General features: G+C 42.7%; 1 protein-coding gene across 2 annotated transcripts in view; it reads right to left on the bottom strand.

The window, feature by feature from the left end:
- The window catches only part of GALNT10 (polypeptide N-acetylgalactosaminyltransferase 10), a 277219-nt gene that overhangs the window by 139559 nt on the left and 116536 nt on the right, over positions 1-21124 (bottom strand). The window contains exons 2-3 of one of the 2 annotated variants that reach the window (XM_049874177.1): positions 16304-16406; positions 13257-13395 (exon numbers count right to left, since the gene is read on the bottom strand). In XM_049874177.1, coding sequence (XP_049730134.1) covers positions 13257-13395; positions 16304-16406 — 242 coding nt within the window. Of the gene's footprint in view, positions 1-13256; positions 13396-16261; positions 16407-21124 lie in introns of those variants that run through there. The other variant, XM_049874178.1, reaches the window with a different exon arrangement.

Genomic DNA, 21124 nt, shown 5'->3' with positions numbered 1-21124 from the left:
CTTCAGTCTTTTCTCTGTTTATCATGATGTTGCTTACTGGTCCAGTTGTGAGGATTTTTGTTTTCTTTATGTTGAGGTGTAATCCATACTGAAGGCCATGGTCTTTAATCTTCATCAGTAAGTGCTTCAAGTCCTCTTCACTTTCAGCAAGCAAGGCTGTGTCATCTGCATAACGCAGGTTGTTAATGTCTTTCTCCAATCCTGATGCCCCCGATGCCTCGGATTATATGCTCAGCACACATACTAAATAAATATGGTGAAAGAATACAACCCTGATGCACACCTTTCCTGACTTTAAACCTTTGTTCTGTTTGAACAACTGCCTCTTGATCTAAGTACAGGTTGCTCATAAGCACAATTAAGTGTTCTGTATTTCCCATTCTTTGCAATGTTATCCATAATTTGAATCATTTTAAATTTATAGAGACTTGTTCTCTGGCCCCAAATATGGTCTCTCTTGGTAAATATTCCATATGCACTTAAAAACAATGTATATTTTGTTGCTTTTGGGTGGTGAGTTCTATAAAGGTCAATTAGGTCACACTGGCTAATAGTGTTATTCAGATCTACTATTACCTGTCATGGATTGAATATAAGTCAGTTTGGCTAGGCCATGATTCTGAGCAGTATGTAATTATTCTCCATTTTGTTATCTGATGTGATTATCCTCCATTTTGTTATGTAACTAGCCTCTATTTTATGTGTTGTAAATCCTAAAATCTCTATTAGGTGGGATTAGTGTGGGGTGGATCTTGAGTCACACCACCCTACTCAGGTTACACCTTTACTTAAGTCACTGCCTTATTCAAGTCATGCCCTGACTCCAGTTACAGCCTTGCTTGAATCACATCTTTGGTCTTCCAAGAGATAAAAGGAGGCAGAGGTGAGCAGAGTGAGAGGGACCTCTCACTACCACCAAGAAAGAAGTACTTGGAATAGAGCGAGTCCTTTTGGACCCAGGGTCCCTGTGCTGAGAACTTCCTGGACCCATGAGAAGACTGATGCCAAGACACATAGAGATGTTCAAGGAACATTGGTCCCACAGGTGTTGAAAGGAGACAAACATCTTCCTCCAGAGCTGACAGAGAGAGAAAAAGCCTTCCTTTCGAGCTGGTGCTCTGAATTTAGACTTCTAGCCTCCTAAACTGTGAGAAAACTGTTTGTTAAAGCCATCCACTTGTGGTACTTCTGTTATAGCACATTAGATGACGAAGACAATAACCTTGCTGATTTTCTGTCTACTTGTTTTATCAATTATTGAGAGAGGGATGCTGAGATCTCATATTGTAATTGTGGCCATGGCTATTCCCTCCCTGTGTTTCTATCAGTTTTTGCTTCATGTATTTTGAAGCACTGTTATTAGGTGCAAAAACATTTAGGATTGCTATGTCCTCTGAAGGAGAAGAGGGAAATAACCTCTTTATCATTATAAAATAACTGTCTTTATCCCTGGTAATATTCTTTGCTTTGAAATCTACTTTGACCGATATAACTACTCCAGTTTTCTTTTGACTAGTGTTATCATGGTATATCTTTTCTATCTCTTACTTTTAACTTATTTATGTCTTTATATTTAAAGTTTGTTTCTTGCCAGCAGCATATAGTTGGGTCTTGCTTTTTATCCAACGTGACAATCTGCCTTTTGGGATGATTAAAGCAATCACATTTAATGCAATTATTGATATGGTTAGGTTAAAGTCTATCGTCTTGGTATCGCCCTTCTCTTTGTCATTTCTGATTTTTGTTCTGCTTTTCTTCTTTTTCTACCTTCTTTTGAATTAAGTGAGCGTTTTTCATTATTCCATTTTCTCTCCTTTGTTGGCTTACTCCACCACCTGTCTGTCAGTTTGTGTGTTGCTATGATGCTGAAGCTATGCAACCAGTATTTCAAATACCAGGAGAGTCACCCATGGTGGACAGGTTTTAGCAGAGCTTCAAGACTAAGACAGACTAGGAAAAAAAGCCCTGGTGATCTACTTCTGAAAATTAGCCAGTGAAAACCCTATGGATCACAACAGAATATTGCCCAATATAGCATTGGAAGATGGGCCCCTAGGTTGGAAGGTGCTCAAACATACCAACATTCATGAAGATGGCATAAGACCGGGCAATGTTTTGTTCTGTTATACATAAGGCTGCCACGAGTCAGAGCTGACTGAGAGCAGCTACAAAAACGAGTTGGTTTATTAGCTATAACTCTGTTCTGTTATTTTAGATGCTTACTTTAGGGTTTATAATATACACCTTTAACATCACAACACAGTGTACCTTCATATGATATTATACTTCACATGTGGTATAAGAACCTTATAATAGCATATTCCAATTTCTTCTCTCCAACCTTTATGTTGGCATTTTACTTTCCCGTGTTTTAAACTCAAAATATTTATTATTTTTAGTGACACAGTCACTTATCTCTTAAAGAGATCTAAATAATAAGAAAATTGAAATTGTACGTAATAACCCACATAGTTACCATAATTATGACTGACCACATCTTGTGAAGATTTGGTACCACTTTCCATCTGTCTAAAAGACTTCCTTTAACGTTTCTTGACTACTGATGATGAATTCTTTCAGATTTTTTATGTCTGAAAAGTATTTTTGCCTTACTTTTTGATAGATATTTTCACTAGGTATAATTCTAAATTGAGAGTCTTTTTTCCTTTCATATTCTAAAGATGTTGCACACTGTCTTCCCGCTTGTATTGTCTTCAACGAGAATTCTTCTGTCATCCTTATCTTTGTTTCTCTGTATATAAGATGCCTTATTTCTCTGGCTGCTTTAAAATGTTCTCTTTCTTCATCACTGCTATTTAGCATTTTGATTATGATATGCCTTGGGGTCATTTTCTTCATGTTTCTTCAACTTCATGTCTCTTCTTTTGTTGAGCTTTTTGGAAAAATTTTGATGATTATTTCCTTCTTCTCCTTTATAATTTAATTACATGACTATTAGACTGCTTAAAGTTCTCCTACAGTTCATTGATGCTTTTTTCACTTTTTAATGCTTTTATTTCTCTGTGCTCTATTTGGGGTAGTTTCTTTTACTATGTCTTCAAGTTCATCAATTTTTTTTTCCTGCAGTATCTAATTTGTCATTAATCTCATCTAGTATTTTTTAGTATATTTTTTCCCACCACCTGTCTGTCAATTCGTCAAACTGTGGTGGCTTGCATGTTGCTGTGATGTTGTAATCAATGCCACTGGTATTTCAAATGCCAACAGGGTCACCTGTGGTGGACAGGTTTCAGCAGAGCTTCCAGACTAAGACAGACTAGGAGGATGAACATGGTAGTCTACATCTGAAAAAACTGGTAGTAAAAACTTCTGAATAGCAGCAGAACATTGTCTGACATAATGCCAACAGATGAGCCCCTCAGGCTGGAAGGTAATCAAAATACAATTAGGGAAGAGCTGTCTCTTCAAGGTAGAGTCAACCTTAATGGTATGGATGGAATCAAGCTTTTAGGACCTTCATTTGCTGATATGGCACAACTCAAAATGAGAAGAAACAGCTGCAAACATCCATTCGTAATTGTAACATGGAATGTATGAAGTATGAATCTAGGAAAACTGGAAGTTATCCTAGGCATTAGTGAGCTGAAATGGACTGGTATTGGCCATTTTGGATCAGACATTTATATGGTCTACTATGCCCATAAGGACAAATTGAAGAGGAAGGGCGTCACATTCATTGTCAAAAAGAACACTTCAAGACCTATCCTGAAGTACCATGCTGTCAGTGACAGGATAATATCCATATGTCTACAAAGACGACCAGTTAATACTACTATTATTCAATTAAACATCAGCCACTAATGCTGAAGATGAAGAAATTGAAGATTTTTACCAACTTCTGCAGTCTGAAAAACATGCAATCAAGATGCACTGATAATTACTGGTGACTGGAATGATAAAGCTGGAAACAAATAAAAAGGTCGGTAATTGGAAAATATGGCCTAGGTATTTCGTGCTGGAAATCGCATGATAGGATTTTGCAAGACCAATAACCTTTTCACATTGGAAATACCTTTTTTCAACAACCTAAAGGGCAGAATTTTTTTTTTTTTTTAAAGGGCGACCCTACACATGGACCTTACCAGATGGAACACACAGAAACCAAATCAACTAAATCTAGGAAACCCTGGAGGTGTAGTGGTTAAGAGCTATGGCTGCTAACCATAAGGTCGGCAGTTTGAATCCGCCAGGCGCTCCTTGGAAACTCTATGAGGCAGTTCTACCCTGACCCATAGGGTTGCTATGAGTCGGAATCGACTCGACAGCAGTGGTTTTTTTTAGGTTGTTTTTTTAAATCTGTGGAAAGAGGAGATCGATATCATTCAGAATAAGGCCAGGGGCTGACGGCTGGACTGACCATTAATTGCTCACATGCAAGTTCAAGTCGAAGCTGAAGAAAATTAGAACAAGTCCATGAGTGCCAAAGTACAGCCTTGAGTATACCCCACCTGAATTTAGAGACCCTCTGAAGAACAGATCTGATGCATTGAACACTAGTGACCGAAGACCAGACAATTTGTGGGAGGATACCAATGACATCATGCGTAAAGAAAGCAAAATGTCATTAACAAGAAAGAAAAGATGAAAATGGACGTCAGAAGAGACTCTGAAATTTGCCCTTGAATGTAGAGCAGCTAAAGCAAAAGAAAGAAATGATGAAGTAAAAGAGCTGAACAGAAGATTTCATGGGGCAGCACAAGAGGACAAAGTATTGTAATGAAATGTGCAAAGACGTTGAGTTAGAAAACCAAAAGGGAAGAACATGCTCAGCATTCCTCAAGCTGAAAGAATCAAAGAAAAATTCAAGCCTTGAGTTGAAATACTGAAGAATTTTATGGGCAAGATATTGAATGACATGAAGCATCAAAAGAAGATGGAAGGAACACACAGTTACTGTACCAAAAAGAACTGGTAACATTCAACCATTTTAAGAGGTAGCATTGACCAAGAACAGATGGTACTGAAGAAGTCCAAGCTGCACTGAAAGCACTGGCAAAAAACAAGGCTCCAAGAATTGATGGAATACCAATCGAGATTTTTCAACAAATGGATGCAATGCTGGAATTGCTCTCTTTTCTATGCCAAGAAATTTAGAAGACAGCTACCTGGCCAACCAAATGGAAGAGATCCATATACGGGCCCATTCCAAAGAAAGGTGATCCAACAGAATGTGGAAATTATTGAACAATATCATACGCCAGTAAAATTTTGCTGAAGGTCATTCAAAAGCAGCTGCAGCAGTGTATCAGCAGGGAACTGCCAGAAAAATAAAGCCACATTCAGAAGAGGACAGGGACTGAGGAACATCATTGCTGATAACAGATGGACCTGGGCTGAAAACAGAGAATACCAGAAAGATGTTTACCTGTGTTTTATTGACTACACAAAGGCATTCAACTGTGTAGATCATAAATTATGGGTAACACTGCAAAGAATGGGAATTCCAGAACACTAAAGGGTGCTAATGCTGAACGTGTACATAGACAAAGAGCCAGTGGTTTCAACAGAACGAGGGGATACTTCGTGGTTTAAAATCAGAAAAGGTGTGTGTCAAGGCTGTATCCTTTCACCATACTTGTTTGATCTGTAAAAACAAAACAAAACTCAAAGCCATAGAGCCACTTTTGTCTCATAGTGACCCCAGGACAGAGTAGAACTGCCCCATAGGGTTTCCAAGGAGCGGCTGGTGGATTTGAACTGCTGACCTTTTGGTTAGTAGCTGAGCTCTTAACCACTGTGCCACCAGGGCTCTTATTCAGTCTGAATCTATATGGTGAGTAAATAATCTGAGATGCTGGAGTATATGAAGAAGAACACAGCATCAGAATTGGAGTAAGACTTATTAACAACCTGTAATATGCAGATGATATAACCTTGCTTACTGAAAGTGAAGAGGACTTGAAGCACTTATTTATGAAGATCACAGACAACAGCCTTCATTGTGGATTACACCTCAACATAAAGAAAACAAAAATCCTCACAAGTGGACCAATAAGTAACATCATGACAGAAAATACTGAAGGTGTCAAGGATTTAATTTACTTGAATGCACAATCAATGCCCATGGAATCAGCAGTCAAGAAATCAAATGATGCATTGGGCATATCTGCTGCCAAAACCTCTTTATAGTGTTAAAAACAAAGATGTCCCTTTGATGACTGAAGTGCGCCTGACCCAAGCCATAGTATTTTCATTCACCTCACATGCATGTGAAAGCTGGACAATGAATAAGGAAGACTGAAGAATTGATGTGTTTGAATTATGGTGTTGGCAAAGAACATTGAATATACCACAGACTGCCATAAGAATGAACAAATCTGCCTTGGAAGGAGTATTGTCAGAATGCTCCTTAGAAGGTAGGACAGGAAGAGACTCTGTCTCACATGCTTTGGACATGTTATCAGAAGGGACCAGTCCATGGAAAAGAACATTATGCTTGGCAAAGTAGAGGGTCAGGGAAAAACAGGAAGACCCTCAATGAGATGGACTGACACAACGGCTTCAACAATGGGCTCAAACATTGCGACGATTGTGAAGATGATGCAGGACCGGACGGCATGTCCTTCTGCTGTACACAGGGTCACTATGGGTGGGAATTGACTCGATGGCATCTAACAACAACAACAGTGTATTTTTCATCTCAGACATTATAGGTTTCATTTCCAGAAGTTTAATTTTGGTCTTTATATATATTCCATGTCTGTATTTTATTTTTTAAATATATGTAATAGTTACATAGCTGTTGTAATGTCCTTCTCTGCTAATTCTATCATCTGTGTCAGTTTTGTGTTGGTTTTGATTACTCACTTTCCTCATTTTGGGTAGTGTTTTTTTCCTTCTTTGCTTGCCTGGTAATCTTGGATTGGATTTTACCTTCTTGGGTGCTGAATATACTTGTATCCCTATAAACATTCTCTAGCTTTGTTCTGGGATGTAGTTAAGTTACTTGGAAACAGTTTGATCCTTTTGGGTCTTAATTTATGATTTTTTGGCAGGTCCAGAGCACTGCTCAGTTTAGGGATAATTAGTCCCCACTGAGGCAAGACTCTTTCGAATACTCAATTCTCCATGAATTATGAAGTTTTCCAATCTGGTGGTAGGAAGAGGTACAATTCTTAGTACTGTGTGAGCGCTGGGCAAGTCAGTTCCCTTTAATTCTTGAGTGTGGTTCCTTCCCAGCCTCAGGTAGCTTCCTCACTACCATTCGGGGAGGCACTGACCAGTACTCAGGTGACAACTCGAGGGACCCTCTGAAGATCTCCATGCTTCTCTCTCTGTACAGTTCTCTAATCTCCTGACCTTTGTCTCAGGAACTCTATCTAGCCTCTTGGGTCTCCCTGGACTCTCAGCTCCATCTCCTTAAATCAGGGAGTTCTCCAGGCTCTGCCTGGGTTCCTACTTCCTGCACTGGGGCCTGGAAACTCTCTCAAGGCAACAAGCTGGGGCATTAGTAGAGCTCACCTTGTTTGCTTCCCATTTCCTAGGGATCACTGTCCTTCATTGCCTGATGTCCAGTGTCTTGAAAGCTATTCCTTCATATATTTTGTCTAGTTTTTTTTTGTTTTGTTTTTTTGGCTTGTTTCAGGTAGGACGGTAAATCTGATCCCTGTGGCTCCATCTTGATCCCCAAACAAGATTTTTTATGTCTCTGTGTATATTCATACTGGGGCCTTATTATTATTATTACAACAAATATGGGCTGAATTAAACTTCCTGCACAGGCAAGTTATTTTTTTTTCCAGCCATTTTTTGTATTTAGTATTTTCATATTCAATAAATGTTTTTCAAGTGTTATAGTCTATAACTCTCTCCCTTATTGCTTTTACTCTGTAACCTGTTGGGGATAGAAAGGTGCTCAATAGAACACTGTCCTATTTTAATAATATGAGCTTATAAGTTCCTTTGAGGAAACTCAACACATACCATAAACTAACCATGTAAAGTTAACGAAGAGGGGAAGATAAAAAGGAGCATGGACCAGGAATCTGGGAGACTTGGGCCTTTTACTGCAACAAGGGCTCTATGCAGGTTCATTCATTATTGGAAGTGAAACCCACGGAATGGAAAAAGCAAGTCTCGACTGCAGACTGCTTTCATTCCTGCTATGGAGAATCTTTGCATGAGAGAAACTGACCACTCCACAGAAGGGTTTTCCCAGGAACCTGCAGGCCCAGCCACTTTAGCAGTGGGGCTCCCTTCAGCCATCAGTCCTGTGCCCTGGGAGGGGGTCTAATGTGCTGCTGCCAAGAAGCCTGGCTGGGATCCCCCAGCAGTTGGAAAAGTGGGCCAGCCCACTAGCCAGGCTCTCTTCACGCTCTGGGTGGGAGGCGCAGAGGGTAGGCCTACTTGAGCCAGCTGGCTGCTTCCCACATGCAAGCCCAGCAAACACTGCCTACTTTCCGTTCTCCGTGGCTGCACGTTCCCTAGTCTGCTCCGGGTAGAAGCAAAGGCAGCTGGCACAAGCAAACAGCCCCTCCATCCTGCTCTTGATACACTATTGCCAAAATTCAGTTTGAAGGAATAAAAGGCAAACCGAAATCTCAGCTCCTGCTTGAGAAGTTGTTAAAGCTAAAAGAAAGCAAAGGGAATGAGTGGCTAACTGCTCTAATTTACACACCCATTCCTGCTGTCAAGCTGCAGGAAAGATTCCCCCCTAGAAAAAAGGAAAAGCTCTTCAAGCCATCTGTTAACTCATTTCTGAAAAGTCAGCTTTCACAATTGGGGATTCTAAAAAAGAGGGATGTCATGAACACTGCATTTGGCAAGATTTTTTGCTGTAACTTGGGTGCTGGCAGGGTGGGGTTGTACTAGGTGTGCCTGAGGCATTCCTGGACTCAATTCACATCCCACTGGAATGAGTGTTCTATACCTTATTCGTGGCACAGATCCCTTTGCCTGGCTGGTGAAGCCTATAGACCCTTTCTGAGTGCAATCCTTCTAATACGTAAAATAGGAGACTGGGAAGAAAAACAATTAGGCTGAAATGTAATTATCGAAATAATTAAAAAATTAAAATATAGTAACAATGTATTCTTTATTAACACACTAAGCAAGATCTAGTGGTAGTTTAGAAAAGTACCTTAATTTCAAAGTAGTGATGAGTGTACGTGATATTTTGAAGATATCTGTAAAACGATGTGAAAGTAAATGATTTCTTTTGGTGACAATGTCACAGGTGGTTGGTTGCCTACACTCTAACTGAGGGGAACACTAACTTTCTGTTAGAGGCTAAGAATAACAAAAATGCAATGTTTTTCTCATCCACATTTGCGATCCCCCTGAATTCTATCTGTGGACCTGTCTGTGGACTCGTCTGTGGAACTCAGGACAGGCCCCAAATTAAGAACACCTTTCTTTTCTTGCCCTTTGGGCAAGAGCACTGCACTGGGAGGGAGGCAGAGAGGCTGGATCCCTACTCTAGCTCCACTACTAGGCAGTGGGGGACTCATCTGTTTAGGTCCTTAGTCCCACTGTCTTGCCCACAAGCCTTTGCCCAGGCAGTTCTCTCTGCCTGGACTGCCCTTCCCTCCCTCCAGCACCTGGCCAGTCCTCATTGGCTCTTTAAGACGCAGTAGAAGGCATCTCCTCTGGAAGGCTCTTCTTGCTCTGCAATGGCTAGCATGGGGTGAGGAGTGTCTTTTGTGGTCTCTAAGTACCCTGTGACTACTTGTATTACTGATCTTCTCAACCGTGATTTAATGACTTGTTTACTCTGTCTGCCCTCCCATCCCCTGCCCCAGATTTTGAGTTCCTTTGAGACAGCAATGATGTCCCATTCATCACTGCATTCCTGGCGTCCAGCACAGGGCTTGGCACATAGAAGACCACTGATATACAAATGAATGGATGGATGAAAGCCACACCCAGCCTCTTTCTCTCTTATTATAAAAATACTGTATTTCATACCAGTAGTTCTCAAGCCTGGTTAAAATGAGACTTGCTTTGGGAGGTTTTGAAAAATACTGAGACCTGAGCCCCACCCCCAGAAATTCAGATTTCAGTTGTCTGGAGTGGGGCCCAGAGCAGCCAAGGTTGAGAACCCACAGCACCACAAGAACAGTGGCTGAGGTTAGATTATAATGCTCCCAAATGAACTTCTTTCCCAGGCCCAGAAAGATGAAATTAGTGCAAAATTCTGAGCTTTTCAAGGGGCTAAACAAATAAATTGAGTTTCTGACCCTCAGAGTCAGCTCACAGTTCTGACTCCAGCAACATCAGTAATAGCTGAACTACGCTCTCAGATGGAAAAATTTGAGCTTGACGGTGAAGACCATAAAAAAAACTGCACACCCCACAGACAAGCACACAGAGACCCCCTACTCCCTTCCCTCATGGCAAGAAACCGTTGAGAAAAAGGCCCAACCCTGGTGAGCAGCACACCCTTTTGGGGAGAATTCCCAGCTGGGTGATGATAGGCAAGTCTTCCTCAAGCTCCTGGATCTTGGCTTCTTTATCTACAAAGTGGAGATGATAATAATCACACCAACCTCAGAGTATTGTTGCAGGAACTAAAGCAGGTAATAGAGCTTACGTATTTGTAAGTTGCCAAATATGCTCCCAAGATTAATTATTATTGCATTTTACTGATTCAGTTCTTACAGGTGTTAAGGCCTTTATGGCTCAGTGGTTAAGAACATGGATTCAAGAGCCAGACTCCCTGGATTCAAATTCTCGCTTTGCCTCTTACAAGGGGTGTCAGCTTATGTAAATTATGCAACCTTTTTGTGCCTCAAATCTTCACCTGTAAAATGGTGATAATAATGGTGCCTGTCTCAGGGTGTTTAAGAGGTTCGGCTGAGCTAATGCTAATGTACGTGCCTAGAACAGTACCTCTAAAACTTGAGCATGCATCAGAATCATCCAGAGGGCTTGTAAAACACTGGTTTCTGGGCTCCACCCTCAGGGTTTCTGAGTCAGCAGATCTGGGCTGGGACCTGAGAATCTTCATTTCTAACTGTGGTGAGATGGATGGTTTTTATATGGCCTTTCCAGCCATGGTCTTGTAACTTCCAGCAAATGACTGGGTGGGACTATGCAAAGAAGGTGCCTGTGGCCCACCAAGGGAACTGGACAACTTGATAATAATGCAAATAAAGTGCATGGCACTCTTGTGGGGGTAGGACCATGCAAATAAGATGTATGGAACTCTAATGAGGGGATTGGTTAGTTTTGCCACCTGGTAGGCTTAAAACAGAGCCAATCCCAGAGCAGAGGGGGGACCTCACTATCACCAAGAAGAAGAGCTAGGAGTGGAGCATGTCCTTTGACCTGGGATCCTTGCACTGAGAACCTCCTAAACTCAGGAGACAGGGAGAGAGAGAAAGCTGTAACACTGGAGATGGTGGGGGACAACGAGAAGTAGCAGCACAGAAACGGCGGCAGTAGAACCAGGAAACCAACACAAGATGGCACGGTGGGCTTCCCGGCCCATGCAGCAAGGTGGTTACAGTAGGCTTGCCAACACAGAGAGAGAGAGCTGAGTGCCTTTGGGCAGAAGGCTTGCTGGCAGAGTAGGGTGCCTCCAGGCATTTGGTGGAGCTACTTTGGCTGACCCATGGAGCTAGAGCTGAGTGCCTCTGAGTCAAGCCTTACTGGTGGAATGGGGTGCCTCTGGGCACTTATTGGCAGAGCTAACAGAGCTTTATAACATTCGCCCAAGCAGGGCAGAGGCCAAGGCAAGCTGCTGAGGGCCAGAGAGAGGCATGCCTGCAGGTACATCTGAGAAGAGGCTGTCCTGATGGAAGAACTGTATCCTGAGTGTTCCTGAAGCTGAATTACAACCTGTTACTTCCCTAATAAACCCCGTAAATATAAGTATGGTCTGTGAGATCTGTGTGGCCACTGCAACAAATTATTGAACCCAGCGGAGAAGTAGAGAGTGCTGTGAGAGGGACAGTTGGTGTTAGAATCGGTAAAAAGGGTTGGAAGGTGGAGGCATGTCTGACCTCCACTTCACAGGAATCAGCCTTGGGCTGTTGATCTTGATTCTCCTTCCCCTTTGTGAAGTTAGAGGAGGTCAGACAGTGCCTCCATGCCATTTTACAGTTGGCGCCATTTTTTTATACTAACAAGTTTCAAGTGATGTTGCTGGTCTTGAAACCATATTTTAAGTATCACTGGCTTAAAACAATGGCCAGCACACAATAAGTACCAAATAAGTGTTAGCCATTATATTTTTTTCTGGGCTCTACTTTCTTAGTCCATGTGCAAAACACTTCACCCACCAGGGCTACTCAGCACTGCCTTCATGTAGAAACAATTTTGAAATCTCCTACTGCAGCCTTTCTTAAAAATCAGCAGCACAAGCATCACCTAGGAGTTTGGTCAAAATGCAAGTTTTCAGTGCTCATCCCAGACTCACTGAATCAGGAACTATGGGAGTGAGGCCCAATGCTCCGTGTTTTAACAGTTCTCCAGGTGATTCTAATGCATGTCAAGTTTACGAATTATTGTTCTTCTAGAAAATCACCATCACTACCACCACAGCCCTGATTTCATATCGACATGGCGGCAGGACAGCTAAAGGTCCAAGAGTTTAGTTTTTGGTTCAACTTAAGTCTAAGACCTGACTCAGCTTCTTATTCACTGTGTGACCTTAAGCAAGTTACAAAACTCCTCTAAGCCTCAGCTTTCTCATCTGTAAAGTGGGCATTAGCATAGAACCTACCTTACAGGAACCTTGAGAGACTTAACTGAGATGATGCATACAACGTGCTGGGCACATACTCTATGTTCAAAGAATGTTAGCTGCTGTTGTTATCATTTCTATAATCATTATGACATGTCTTCTCTCAAAATGAATTGAGATAGCTTATAACAAGGACTTAAATATGTAGCCACTCAGGATAACTACAATACAGATTAAAAAAATAAAAATATCATACACAGAAAAGTGGAGAGAATGAAGGTTGAAACTCACTGTAACTGTCCTCCAAATTTAGGTCTGAACTTTCTTGTGGGTCAGAGCAAAACGGGGAAATGCAGAGGTTCTATGGTTCTCACCGCTGGCGAAGAGAAAATGACCAGCTCTTGAAAGGAGACAACATCACGCTCCCACACACCAGCTCTGAATTCTAGGAGAACCTGACCACATGGGCCTTTAGCATAAAGTCCCTGCATAACCGGAGAGAATCTCTCTTCTCCAGCAGGGCTTCACGGACCCATTTCTTTAATTCTCAACAAAAAGCCAGGGGCAAAAGCCTTAAATCCTAGAAGATGAGAGACATTACACCTACTTTGGGTGCCGGATGTCAGGAAGAGAACGATTCAGGGAGATTTTATCACTGATGTAGATGTTAAATCCATTTTCTCGGTATGCCTGGTCCACTCTCTCAGCATCGGTCATGGGATAAGGTCTCCCTTGTTCTCCATGTCCTAGAGGCAAAGAGCAAATTCCATGTTGCTAATGTCCTAGCAGATATGGGAGTACTGTGTACAGGGTGAGGAAAAAAGGGTGAAACATATGATTACACTGCAAGATAACACTTTATATTTGGATATAGAGCGTAATTCCAAATTTTGCAGGGTGAAGGACTAACATCTATTGAGATGCTGTTGTATCAGGCACGGTATAGACTTATTCTCATGTAATCACCACAGCAACCCTATACGGTGGACATTAGAGCTCCCATTCTACAGATGGATAAACTGAGACTCGGAAAGGTTATGAAACCAGGTCTGTGGGTTCCAGAGCCATGCTCTCTCTAGTCTGTCAGGGGTCCCAGACAGAACAGCCCTGACCATGGAGTCTGATCACCTGGATAGGAGGCCTGGTCTAATGCAGATGAGCTGGTCAGCCCTGGGCAAGTCAGCCACTGCATGGAGCTGCAGCTTCTTCCCCTCTGGTACCCACAGCATGTTTGGGAGAGTCAAGTAAGAGGTTGTGTGTGAAAGCTTTTTGTAAATTATGAAACACTAGATAAATGGGAGGAAATATTATGATCACTCTCTATGTAAGGAATAATTTATATTTCACTCAAAATTGCCACAAATGATAAAAGATGCTTTTGGTTTTTTTAATTCAAGCAAACAAATTGGGATCTGCCTAGCTAAGGACAGGTTTGCCTGAAAGGCGTTGCCTTGAGTCATGGACATGGCTGCCTCATGTGCTCACTTTCCTCTCTCTGCACAGTCCATCCAGGAAAGAGTCCCTGGTGCATATGGTGAGTGGCAACATTCATACTAACTCCTGCCATTCACCAAGGTCTTGAAGAAATGGCAATAAAATCACCTGATTAAAAACTGCATCTTTGAATATGACTCAGGCATAAAGAGAAATGAAGTCCTCATACATGCTACAAGACAGATGAACCTTGAAGATACCACGCTGAGTAAAATAAGTCAGTCCAAAAGGACAAATATTGTATGATCCTACTTACATGAAATATCTAGAACAGACAAATGCAGAGAGAATAAAGTCTATCAGAGGTTACCAGGGGCAGGTCGGGGAGAGAAGGGGAGTCACTGCTTAAGGGGCACAGAGCTTCTGCTAATGGTGATAGAAAAATCTAAAAATGAATAATGGTGATGGGTGCACAACATGATGAACGTGATCAACGTCACTGAACGCTACGCGTAAAAAATGTTCAATTGGCAAATGTTTTCTCATACATATTTTTACCATGATTAAAAAAAAAAATTGCGTCCTCTAGAGCCTGTGGTCTGAGAAACAGCCCCATTTTCTCTGAAAAGTAAATGCTGACAACATCAGTTTGGCAGGAAAGTGTAAGCTGAGAGGTGGACCCCAAGGGCTGTGGCTTCCCCAATTCAGTCCCATGAGGGAGAGGGCCAGAGCGTCTGTAACTTGGAATGCTCCATGACAACACACTGCTGGCTAGCGCCTGGTATGGATTCTGGGAGAGTCACAAATGCAGCCAGCAGAAAAAGAGCAGAAGGGAAGGCTGAAGAGGGCAGTCCAGGGGAATGATTCAGAGTTCAGGCTCTGGGGCTGGGCAGAGCAGAGTTTGAAGCCCAGCCCTGGATTCCCTTGGATTCCCAGCTACGTCATCTTGGGCATGCCTTTACCCTTTCCAAGTCTTGGGTTTTGCCACTTACATTAAGTGAGATTAGAAGGTTCCATGTGACGGCTAAGGAGGTAATGCAGGACAAGACGCCTGGCACATAAAAAATAGTGTGCAACAAATGCTGGTTATTATTAGTCTTAATAATGCCTCTGTGGTTTTAATAATTTTTTAGCCCAATGTTTTAATAATTTTGGTGTAACTGGCAAATCAGCTCTTTACAAATGTTTCTTTGCCTTAATTTATGCAGGCCCCTCCCTCTTCATTTTAAATCACTAACACACAGGCAAAATGCATGCCACGTCTTTAGGCCTCCTTGGCCATCAGTTAAGTTATTATATCAACTTTATTCAGAACTTTGTTTTAATCTGATTTTGTCAAAATGTAATTAAAAAGAAAAAAACGATAGCGTTGGGTACCTTTGAGATAAAAATGAATAAAATACCCACCCCTTGCATTGCTACATGTTTTCCAGTTTTGGAAAGCTACTTCATGTCCATCACTTTACGTGGTCACCTTCACAACAACACCCTGAGGTTGTCAGAGCAAGAAGCATGAGCCCCACTGACAAATGGAGAAACTGAGGCTCAGGGAGTATGGAACATATCTAATGATGGCAGGTAAGCAGAGTCAAAAGTCTCACTGTGTGTCTATGGGCAGGTTACCACACCTCTCCGAGCTACAGGTCTCTTTTCTGTCAAATGGGCCATGAAGGTTGATGAGGGGCTTCACTGAGAAAATGAGTAAAGTATAAAGCGTGGACCTTGCTCACGTTGGCTCTTTTTACGACTATTGTTCATTTTTAGTGGTAAAATATGGCATTAAGGGGAGACATTTTCTATTACCTAATAAAGGTGGCGGGAAACCCTGGTGGTGTAGCTGTTAAGTGATACAGCTGTTAACCAAAGGTCAGCAGTTTGAATCCACCAGGAGCTCCTTGAAAACTCTGTGGGGAAGTTCTACTCTGTCCTATAAGGTTGCTATGAGTCTGAATCAACTTGACAGCAACGGGTATTTTTTTTTTTTTTTTAATTAAGGTGGCAGGGAAAATTCCTGTAGACAGCGCATCTGGTGATATGAGTGGAGAAAGGGGTCAACTACCAGGGAAGGATGGAGGTGCTGGGAATCAGGGGAAGTCATGGTGCCAGATAGAGAGGGCATCAACAGGAGGCCCAAACACCCCTGCTAAGCACAAACACAAACCACACACACATACGTACAAGCTCCACAGGACATGCCATGGAAGGTTCTGCCCTCCGTACCTACGCGTCGAGCATCCCTCCTGATAGCCTCCTTGTCATGCCAGTCCTTCAGCTTCTGTCCATGGCTCAAGGAAAGTTTCTTCTTCTGCCGACTGTATGAGCCCTTAAAAAAAAAAAAAAAGACATAGCTTATGAAAAAAGAGGAGAAAAAAAATCCGTTCCCATCTAATTGATTCTGACTCACTGCGACCCTATAGGACAGAGGAGAACTGTCCCACACGGTTTCCAAGGAGCAGCTGGTGGATTCGAACGGTTGACCTTTTGGTTAGCAGCTGTAGCTTTTAACCACTGCACCACCAGGGCTCCAGAAAAAAAAAAAAAGAGGGAAGGAGAAATAAATCTTAATAACACAGTCCTAAAAATCGCACTACCTAAAGGAGCCTCTTGTATTAATTGAATATATTTGCTCATTTATTGACTCAGTGTACTCCACAGACCTTGGTTAGTGCTACCACGTGCCAGCTAGGGGCTGTGAAGGTCAGAAAGATGATGGGTGTACAGTGCCCACCTTGCTGGAACTCACGACCAGCAGGGGGGAAAAAAGATGGACACACATCTTTTACCCAAAGGAAAAAGTGGTGAGTATAGCGCTGTCAAAAGAAACATAAAGCAAGCCACAAATGCAAGCTACGTGCATAGCTTAAAATTTTCTAGTATCCATATTAAAAATATGAAAAGAAACAGGTGAAGTTAGTTTTAATAATATATTTAGCTCAATATACTCCGTCTAAAAAGTATCATTTCAATATGTAATCAATATAAAAAATTATCAAGGTTTTCTGGTAACCAGTGTTGGAAACCAGTGTGTATCGCACACTTGCGATGGTACATCTCAATTCAGACTAGCACATGTGGCTAGCGGCAATATGCCAGATCGTGTTGGGCAGAACAGGGTAAGTGGCTCTTCCATGAGAGGCCCAGAGAAAGAGCCATGAGAGTTCCTTCCACCTGGAGAAATGAAGAAAGTTTCAAGGAGATGAGTGCGGTATGGTTGGGTCTCAGACAAGTGGAAATGGGCAGCAGGCAGGGCAACCAGCCTGGGCAAAGGCATATTGGTGCAGTGGAGAGTGAGACAGGCAGAGCAGGTCTTAGTCTGAAGAGAAGGGGCACTGAGTGCAAGGTAGAAAGTTGGGTCCTGGTCACCTGTGCAGTCCCGAGGGCCTGGGCCCAAATAGGGTAGACATTTGGCAAATGGACGCTTAATGTACAAAGCAAGCAACTGAATGACTGAATGAGAAAAGGAATATGCAGCAGCCACAAGGGAAGCAGGACACAGAGGCTGAGCTCTGAAGGGTTTACTGTTTGGAGGAGGTGAGCCCTCCCAGTGAAGCCATTAGGAAGTGATTTCCCTAATTAAAGGGGCAGCATTCTAGTATCTGGGGTCTTCTGAAGGTGCAAGTCTGTAGACCTGCCTCCCCTGACTTTCAGGACCCAGGCTCAGTTAGAGGCTTCCCAAGGTAACACTATTCCTGAATGCTGTTTAAATATCTCTCATGCTCACCTAAACAACAGCAGTTTTTTAGATCACCTTGCTCATTAAAAATCCTGCAGACTTGTTCTTGACACTGTGGCATGCAGAGTCCAATAGTCCCATTGCCTGTATAATCAACTATGAAGGCCCTGAATGTGTGACGTGCTGGAGCATTAGTGCTAACAAGAAACCACCTGAATAAAATCATCCCCGCATCTGTTTATTAAGTCTCTGGCTGATCTTTGTGTTAGCAGATTTTCCACAACGGCTCAATGTCCTTACAACAGCTCTAATGGTAATAACAATCTTTTGCATTCTCTCTCCTCCAGACTGCTCTGTGTTGCAAGAAGAAAATTCTGAAAGTTGGTGTGCTAGATGTCTAGGTCAGAGAAGGAAAGAAAACAGCAGAGACACAGGCCATGTGCCTACAAACAGTGCACTGGGTTCTTAGGAATCGCAGAGGCTGAGCTGGAAGGTCCTTAAGGGACCAAATAACCAGTGTAGGGGAGTCCCTGGGTGGTACAAACGGTTAACATGCTCAATAACATAAAGATTGGAGGTTACAGTCCACCCAAAGATGCCTCAGAAGAAAGGCCTAGAAATCTACTTCTAAAAAGTCCAGGGCTTTGAACCAGTTCCTTCCAGTTCAACCCCCTGCTGAGAATTTGCTTTTCCATCTGCCAATATACTGAATCAGAATCTAAATCTTCACAAGACCCCTAGGTGATTCTTATGTATACATCTACAGTTTAACAAGAGCCCCAAGTATATACATAAGAATCACCTGGGGATCTTGTTAAAAATGTAGATTCTGATTCAGTACATCTGGGGGTGGTAATGCAAATTCTCAGCAGGGAGTCAAACTGGGTTGAACTGATTCAAAGCCCTGAAAAAATTAGCCATTGAAAACCCTATGGAGCACAGTTCTACTCTGACACATGTGGAGCTGCCATAAGCTGGAATCAACTCAACAGGTAACTATTTTTTAATCAGTTTGAGGTTTCAATTGTGTAGGACTACAGTTCTGCAGGAAACACCTCAGGTGCTGCCTTGAGGACAGGGAGGCTGAGAAAAGGGCCTTGCCTTCCCCAAGCCTCTTTAGTGCAGCAAAGCCTCTGCCCATTTTATATACTGGGGATCCATGTAGGATTTCATTTGAAAAAAATTCCTCTGCTAAAAACCAACAAATAATTGAAACTCCCAAACAAATAAAAATACAGGAAAGCCAAGCCCCAGGGAGCGTCAGGGACCCACCCAAGATAATATTCTGTCTCTACAATGCTTTCTCTGAGCAGTCAAGGACTGCTCAGCTCCTCTTTCTCCAGCTCTGCCTCCAAATTCCTTTCTCCTGTTTCCTCCCCAAACATGGGGAATTTCAGCTGATTACTGTCAGAGACTGGTGGCACCAAAGGGGCTCCACAAACTCAGGCTGCCTTAATGGAAGTCTCGAATCTAAAGCCGTGGTTCTCAGCAATAACTGGGAACTTGTTAAAAACGCGATTTTTGGGAGTCCCAGACCTCACGAAGCAGAAACTCCGGGGGTGAGCCCAGAGATCCGTGTTTTAACAAGTCTTTCAAATGATTCTGATATACACAAGTTTGAGGGCTACTGGTTTAGAACAAAGGAGGTGATAATCATTCCTGCTCTGCGCTGGTCAGATCAAATCTAGGCTACTGCATCCAATATGGTGTGACACACTTGAGCAGATATTTATCATCAAAGGTCACCAAAACCTGAGGCCTATGGTCACCTATCTGGTAGCTTTCTAGGTTTTGTTTTGTTTTAACTGCCAGTATGAAAAAAACAGTGAGATTTCACATTAAAACGATCATGATTTTTGGCTTCTTTTGAAAACCTAAAAGATCTGGCAATAGTGGGCTGAATTCTATCAGTCCCCCAGCTGGCACTGAGTAACCGCTGCCCTATTTGGAAGGGGCATGTCTCTCTAGTTTGCCGCAGTTCCCACCATTCCCTGGTGCCTTTCACCAGGCTCTCATCTCTCATCTGTGCTGCCTGCCTGGCCCTGGCGAGTCTGCAACACACTGGATATAAAGGGATGTATCATGGATGGGGAAGATTAGAAACTGTTGTGTGAGGGCTAGGAAATGAGAACTCCTAATCCTAGATAGTAGCGCAGTAGTTACGCGTTTGGCTGCTAACCAAAAGGTCGGGAGTTCGAATCCACCAGCCGCTCCTTGGAAACACTATGGAGCAGTTCTCCTCTGTCTCATAGGGTCACTATGAGTCAGAATCGACTCGATAGCAATGGGTTTGTGTTTTGTTTTGTTTTTTAATCCTAGATGGGAGCACTGGTGGTGCAGTGGTTAAGAGCTTGGCTGCTAACCAAAAGGTTGGCAGTTCAAATCTACCAGCCACTCCTTTGGAACCCTATGGGACAGTTCTATTCTGTCCTACAGGGTCACTATGAGTCAGAATCCACTCGGTGGCAATGGGTTTTTCAGTCCTAGATGAGGACTAGGAGCCTTGGGGGAACACAGGAAGAGTTATCTTGTTCTATGCGGCCCTGAGGCTAGAGGGAGTGCCAATGACAGAAGTTATGGAATGATTGTGGGAGAAGAAATTCCAAAAGCTGGATCGGTTTTAGGATGAAACAGGATGACTGCAAAGATAGTAATTTGTTTGAACTGGGGGGGCGCCTGCAATAGGATGCTGGCTGTTCTTCAGATGTAAAGGAGGGGAATAAGTGTTGGGATAGACCTAGTGCTTCTTAAACTTTAATGTGTATTAGACTCACCTGAAGATCCTGTTAAATGCAGATTCTGACACAGTAGGTTGCGGGGCAGGGGGCGGGCTGAGATTCCAAGCTCCCGGGTGCTACAAGGGATATATTGTGGGGCAAAGGTTAAAGAACCAAATGCCATCAAGTGGATTCCAACTCATAGCGACCCCATGTGTATCAGAGTAGAACTGTGCTCCACAGGGTTTTCGGTGGGTAATTCTTAAGTAGATCACCAGGCCTTTCTTCAGAGGTGCCTCTGGGCAGACTGGAACCTGCAACCTTACAGTCAGCAGCCAAGTGTGTTAACCACTTGCACCATCCAGGCACTCTGTAGCAGAGTTAGGCAACCTTTAAAGGGCATTTCGAGCCTGAAAGGCACTGTTTCCTCCATATGCTTGTGAAAGTCTTCCTGTACTCCTGGGAACGGGGTTGAATCTCGCAGTCATGACCTCATAGAAGTAAGCTCTTTGAATCGTGTTCTCAAAATGAAATAGTAAATTGCTGAACTGACAGGGTTGAGAACAAAGGTTTCAAAATTCTGAGAGTTTCACACCTATAGCTTCTATCTTCTATACTGCCTCTGCCTTGATGATGAGCATACTTCCTTCC

Source organism: Elephas maximus, chromosome 2, assembly GCF_024166365.1.
Source record: "Elephas maximus indicus isolate mEleMax1 chromosome 2, mEleMax1 primary haplotype, whole genome shotgun sequence".
Taxonomy (NCBI): domain Eukaryota; kingdom Metazoa; phylum Chordata; class Mammalia; order Proboscidea; family Elephantidae; genus Elephas; species Elephas maximus.
This window is presented reverse-complemented; position numbering and strand designations above follow the sequence as displayed.